This window comes from Medicago sativa, chromosome 1, assembly GCF_051527215.1.
Source record: "Medicago sativa cultivar Bolivia chromosome 1, Bolivia_mono, whole genome shotgun sequence".
Classification (NCBI taxonomy): domain Eukaryota; kingdom Viridiplantae; phylum Streptophyta; class Magnoliopsida; order Fabales; family Fabaceae; genus Medicago; species Medicago sativa.
Window position 1 is genome coordinate 91,566,488 of NC_140749.1, and position 6,209 is coordinate 91,572,696.

The 6,209-nt window shown below is 35.4% G+C and overlaps 1 protein-coding gene across 4 annotated transcripts; it reads left to right on the forward strand.

The window, feature by feature from the left end:
• Window positions 1–839: 839 nt before the first annotated feature.
• On the forward strand, window positions 840–5,415 carry LOC146959114 (glycine-rich RNA-binding protein RZ1B-like). Of its 4 annotated transcripts, none has more exons than XM_085740648.1 (5): window positions 840–1,056; window positions 1,622–2,991; window positions 3,091–3,203; window positions 3,954–4,435; window positions 4,914–5,415. In XM_085740648.1, exons 3-5 carry the CDS (start codon window positions 3,165–3,167, stop codon window positions 5,149–5,151), a joined length of 759 nt encoding a protein of 252 aa, XP_085596774.1. In that variant the 5' UTR covers window positions 840–1,056; window positions 1,622–2,991; window positions 3,091–3,164; the 3' UTR covers window positions 5,152–5,415. The 4 variants fall into 4 exon arrangements, with proteins under 4 accessions (XP_085596774.1, XP_085596775.1, XP_085596776.1 ...); XM_085740649.1 differs by having other exon boundaries at window positions 1,719–2,991; XM_085740650.1 differs by lacking the exon at window positions 3,091–3,203.
• The last annotated feature ends 794 nt before the right edge of the window (window positions 5,416–6,209 follow it).

Below are 6,209 nucleotides of genomic sequence, written 5' to 3' on the forward strand. Positions count from 1 at the left end.
CCAAAAAAAAAATTACTCTAATAATTAAATTAAATAATTTAGTTATTTTATTACTTTCTTAATAGAAACTTATTCCCTCAAAAAAAAAAAAAAAAAAAATAGAAACCTATGTCACGTCATGAATTTTTTTTCTAACCTTAAAAAGGACGACAAGTAACGACAGTCAGAAATAGTTTTGGAATCTTAACACTGTTCCAAGCTTCAACCTCAACAAGGGTTTCCTTCAAAACCCTAAGGGTTTGTTTGGTTCTAAGGAAAGGGTATGGACAGAAAGCAGCAAGGAAAGAAAGTTTATTGATAAGTGTTCTTTCCACCGTTTGGATGGTCTGTCAGAGAGGAAAGATAGTGTTATTTGTGTGGGTCCCACGTTGGAAAACCTTCCCCCCTATAATGCGAAGAAAGCACAGAAGAAGCATCAAATTTGATATATTGACAATACAACCCACACTTTTTGAAGTATATTTCCATTTTACCACACATGCATTTTCATCAATAAATTGCTTCTGACGTCATCGTAAGGTTTAAGGCATGACACCATTGTTCTATTTTAATTTGTTTCTCAGACCGTCACCTTTTTTTTTGTATATCTCCATTTTTATTCCATTTTTTATAACTTTGTCTATTCTATTTCAATATAAGGGCATTTATGTCATTTGAAAAGTATAAATCTTTCTTTCCACTCACTTTCTTATCACTTTCATTCATACCAAACAACTAAAAAATTCATCTCCCTTTCCACTCACTTTCTTTCCTTAAACAATCTTTCCATACACTTTCTTTCCTTTGACTTTCATTGCTCATCCAAACATAGCCTAAATTTCCAAATTTACTCTTTTTTGTAAGTATCTTCTTCATTTTCAAATTCTACAACATTTCTTTCTGCTATTTTCAATTCATTGATTCGTAACGAAAACTGTGGTTTCAGGATTTTCGAAATTGGAAGCAATGTCTGGAAAAGAAGAAAATCGAATATTTGTTGGTGGATTGGGTTGGGATGTTACGGAACGTCAGCTTGAACATGCTTTTGATCGTTACGGCAAAATTCTCGAATGCCAGGTACCTCTTTCTCTGCCAACCCTTTATTTTCCCCAATTTGTTTCAATTCTCAGCAAAATATACCATTTTTTTTTTTAGTTGTTGTAGTAATTGTTGTCACAGGGAGAATTTTATTTTCCTGAATGGGTTGGTGTCAGATTTACAGTTTATTTTAATTTTAGAAATTTAAAGTTGAATTTTTTATTCCATTTTTGAAGTTTTCATGTAATCCAGCTTTGTTTTGTTTTATTATATTTTTGTTGAAGAATTAATCTTCAAAATTATTGTAGTTTTTGGCATGATTTTGATTCTCGACACTGCGGTCAAATTCAGCTTTTATCACAATGGTGGAGACAAAAAACACCACGATTTCGTGACCTAGATTGCGGTCATGGACCTTTTCTTAAAACTGTTAAGGTCTATCAGCTGTTTATGTTAGGGAAGTTGCGAGTTTTGGTTAGGATGCACTCTATTTTTGGAGTGTGTAATTTGTTTACTAATTGAAGAATTTATTATGTTTGGATTCTTCACTAATTTTTTTTCTTTGTTTTTCTGGAATGCTGTTGCGAACCTTTTGATCTTTGAGATGCGGTGGGTTTTTTGAGTGATGTTTTAGCAGAGTGATTTCTTCATGTTTGAAGCTCGTTTTCAATTTTCTGATAAAATAGTAGTTTGTGGTAAAGGTAGAGCTCAAGGTGGAGATTAGTATGGTTGAGATATGTTGAATTCAGGGATATGAAAGTAGCCAAGGGAATATCAGTCTGATCTGTTTGCTATTGTTCCGAGAGACAAGGTTCATTAGTAATAATTTTATATAATTTGGAAGGAATATTTGGCAGTAAGATTGGGCTGAAAACTGGACAAAGTTGATACCATATTGAAGTATTCTTTCCTGTATTTGTTTGTTGAATTGAACAAATATGTGCCGTGTCTGTTCATCCGCCTCCTTCCTCTTCTAGTAGTAAATCTGTTATGCGACGATGATACTGATGACTACTAGTAAGATTGTAGTGAATTATAACGAGGTATACCCATAGCAGATGGGTATTAATGGCTTCTATTCCGTATGCTGCCTTTGCTTCCGCCTTTTATGTACTTTCTGCAACCCATAGCAGGTGTGTATGACCAACCACCATACACCACTGACAGGTCCTATGAGTACTCTAGTGCTGCTGAGCTTAAAGTTTTCAAATCCAAAGCATTGGGATCATAGGCAATTGCTGCTTAGATAGTGGGTTCCTCTCTTCATTCTGAGTAACTGTATCTCATCAGTTGGTCTACCTATTATAGCTAATTTTGAAGTCCGAATGATTTTTTTGAATTACTTACCACTTTTTACATCAGAATAGTATTGATTAGTTGGAAAGTTTTGCATTAGTTTTGAATGGTTTTGCTTTTGTCAGTGTAGTTTTATAGAAAGAATCCATGTCTGCTCGAGAATTATTTTCTGCTAAAATGTCGAGGTGTTCACCAAGTCAGTTAAGGGGTGGCAGAATTACATGAAATGCTAGGCATATAATTGCAGTATAATCAATGTTATGCATTTGTCTTGCATATGACAAGCATATTGCTGCCTAAGATTGATTATAATTTGCACCTGGGGAGGAGAATACTAGCAAAAGGTGCTGGTGTGCGTAAGAAGCGAAAGCATGATCTCCACGAGGAACGATGTCAATGCAATGGAAACCATGCCTGTAACTTGCGTGTTGTCTTTGAGAATTTCGAAAAAAAAAATATACTCTGGTAGATATATTTTGTTTTGAAGAGCAGTCCTCTGTGATACTTGTCATAAAATTGGAGCTGCAACATAGTGGTTTGGCGACTGCAGAAGTGAAATCAATACTTGGTTTTTTTCCTTATATATGCTGTTTATTTGTGGCTGCAATTTGGTTTAATGTTAGTTCTACTGATTGAGAAAATAGCGGTATTCGACATAATACAGTGCTTTTTAATCAAGTAAGTCAGATACTAAGATTATATTTGTTGGATTATATTGTTTAAATTTATATCATGGAGTCATGAACCAGAATGGAACAAGTTGAAATTTTTGCTCAGATTGTGGAAATGATTTTTGTAAGAGATAATTGTTGTCAAATATGGGCTTGGGATTCGTCTGAATACTTAGCTGTATGAAAACTATTCTTGTGCTTTGTCATCAGAACACAGAAGTAAGTTGTCTGGTTATAAATTTGCTTTATAGTGAATGCTGTTTGCATGTTTCACGGAAATAAAATACTGAAACTCCTTATTCAATGCACAAGTTTCTATGGTCACAATTTGCATTTTTTTGTTTATAAATTTAATGTCCCGGTATTTTTTTATGCTTGTTTATGTAAGCGTCATTCTTTGGACCTATAGAAATTTTGAGTAGTTTTGCAAATTGCATTGCTGTTTTAGTGGCTAATTTAAGCTATGCTTAGTTGACGTTAAATCTGTCAGTGTCTGAGAAAATTATATGTATACTTAGGAACTGGTTCTCCTTGGTAACTTAAATTGTATCTATAATTGATGGGGATGGGGGAAAAGAGCTGGTATTTGAATAGAGAGAACTTCTGTAAAGAACTGATAATCAAATCTATCTTTGAAGATGATTTTTTTTTTTTTTTGCTCTTTTGTGACATGAACTACTTTGTCCTACCTTCTACTTATATCTTGTCTTGTTTTTTCACCATTGTATCCTCATCTTGTGTGTATGGATCTTATCTGTTGTCTTGTTTTTTCACCATTTTATCCATCTTGCTTGTATGATCTTATCTGGTGTCTTGTTTTCACCATTGTATCCTCATCTTGTTTGTATGTATGATGTGGTTCTATTTTACTGGTTTTGTAAAGAATTTAGTTTTTTTTTATGAGAATTGTTGACATTAATTATTCATATTTCCATTATCTGGCATAAATTTCAAATGTTCTTCCTGTAGATCATGATGGAAAGGGATACAGGACGACCACGTGGATTTGGGTTTATTACATTTTCAGACCGTCGGGGAATGGAGGATGCAATCAAAGAAATGGATGGACGGGAAATTGGTGATCGCATCATCTCAGTCAACAAGGCACAGCCCAGGATGGGGGGTGATGATGCAGACCAACGTTACAGAGGTGGTTTTTCTTCGGGTGGTAGGGGAAGCTATGGGGCTGGAGATAGGGTAGGACAGGATGACTGTTTCAAATGTGGGCGTCCAGGGCACTGGGCCCGAGATTGTCCTTTGGCAGGAGGTGATGGTGGTCGTGGTCGGGGTGGTGGTTCATTTTCTTCACGTCCTAGGTTTGGAGGGGATCGCCTTGGTGAACGTGAGCGATACATTGATGATCGTTATGACGGAGGACGTTATGGGGATAGGGATCGTTTAGACAACCGAGACTACAAGTATAGTGGCCGTGATCGCTATGCTAGTGACAGGTATAAACAGTTAATTGTTGCTACCGAATTACACCACTCGTGCTTTTGCCATAGCTATAAAATAATTATAATAATTATACATTTAGAGTTTAAAACAATTATAATAATTATACATTTATGTCTAATTATATTTATTGGTTTATAACTTGTTTTCATGGATAGTAACAAATGATTGAAGGTTTATCTAAAACTTATTTAAACTGGGAGTGCATAGTTATTAAATTTATTAGACTTATAAAAAAAGTTGAATGATTTCCATTTAAAATGTTATTTTTCTTATTTTGTTTAATTGATAATGTGGGCAACGGTGAAGACTGTGATTGAATAAAGATTTGATTAGGCACTGGTCTTATTTCCCTTTTTAGTAGTATTTATTCATTTATCATGAATGAAAAGGATCATTAACCCCTGGTTTCCATTTGTCATTCCTTCTGGTCTATGTATTTGTTACTTCATTGTTTTGCTGAAAATTGTGTAGGTATACAACTAGTGGAGATCGATCTGCAAGTGATCGATATGGCAGTGGCTCAGACTACCCGCAAAATGGTTATGGGAAGGAAAGAGGCTATGACCGAAACGGTGGTGCGCGTGGAGGTGCTGATAGATATGGAAGCGGAATGCCAGCTCGTGATGAAGGAAGGAGTTATAGGGGTAGACCTGGTCCTTATGACCGCCCAAGCAGGGCTGCTCGTCCACCATCATTTGACCGCTACTGATTGCTACTGTTGCATGTTGGTTTTTCCAGCGAGAGATTCTAACGCAGGAGCAACATTAGGGACGTAGTTATTGGTTATGTAGGCACTCACAGTTTCAGACAACCGCAGGATTCTAGTTTTATAGATTATGGATTTGATATTTTATTTCTTTATTCAGATCATTTTAATTACTTCCTAGTTACTTCCCCTCGTTTGTTTGACGCTAGTCACGAGTTTCCTTTCAAATGCAATTGAACATGGCTTTATGGTTGTTTTGCATTGAAACTTTTTTTTTTTACAAGTGTTTTTTCTTTTTTTGTGTACAATTTTTTTTTTACAAGTGCTTACTTGAAACTTAGTCGTTCAAGTTTCTTAGTTGAAGTTCTTCAAAGATTTTGGGGTAATAAAATGCAAGGAAGAGGAATGCAAGGAAAAAACATGGGGTGCAAATCGTGGTAGCATTCACCAACAACAATGAAAGACAACGGAATAACCGAGCAATGTGAAAAGTTCACAAAGCATTATCTAAAGCAAAACCAAATTTAGCTGAATGCATTGAGCACTTTGTTCGCATGCAACAAAACTGGGTACTATATCTCTTTATAATTTTCTGAAATAAGGGAAAAAAAAGCATAGGAGAGTGCGATCAGACATTTTGTATATTTTGAGAGGACATTATGCAGAAACTTGAATATACCATTTTAAACGGGTCAAAACAGTTGCACTTCAACCTAGTTGTTTACAAATTGTGCACTATGTGTTTGGTAAAATGTCTCAATGGTAATTATTTTGTTTTTTTGGATTGTGAATTATCAAATTAGTTAGCATATGGTTTGTTAATTTTGATTATAATATGTTTGACTGCAATGTGGTAGTTTACGGATTGAAATGACATTGTTGGAATTTTAGTGTTGTTGTTGAATTGTTGGAAATGACACAATGTGCGTGTGAAAAGGTATCATTGAATTTGTGTTTTGTTAAATGTGCAGATATGCCTCAGAGGAATACATCTCAGAGACCGCCTGAGCCGCCTCAGGATAGGGCAGGGAGGCCTGCCCCTACTGGTGGTGCACGGAGGG

Coding starts and splice junctions, on each gene's coding strand:
- LOC146959114 (XM_085740647.1), top strand. CDS start 946: ATGTCTGGAAAAGAAGAAAATCGAATATTTGTTGGTGGATTGGGTTGG. Junction 1,057..3,953: donor GCAAAATTCTCGAATGCCAG/GTACCTCTTTCT, acceptor TTCTTCCTGTAG/ATCATGATGGAAAGGGATAC. Junction 4,436..4,913: donor GATCGCTATGCTAGTGACAG/GTATAAACAGTT, acceptor AAAATTGTGTAG/GTATACAACTAGTGGAGATC.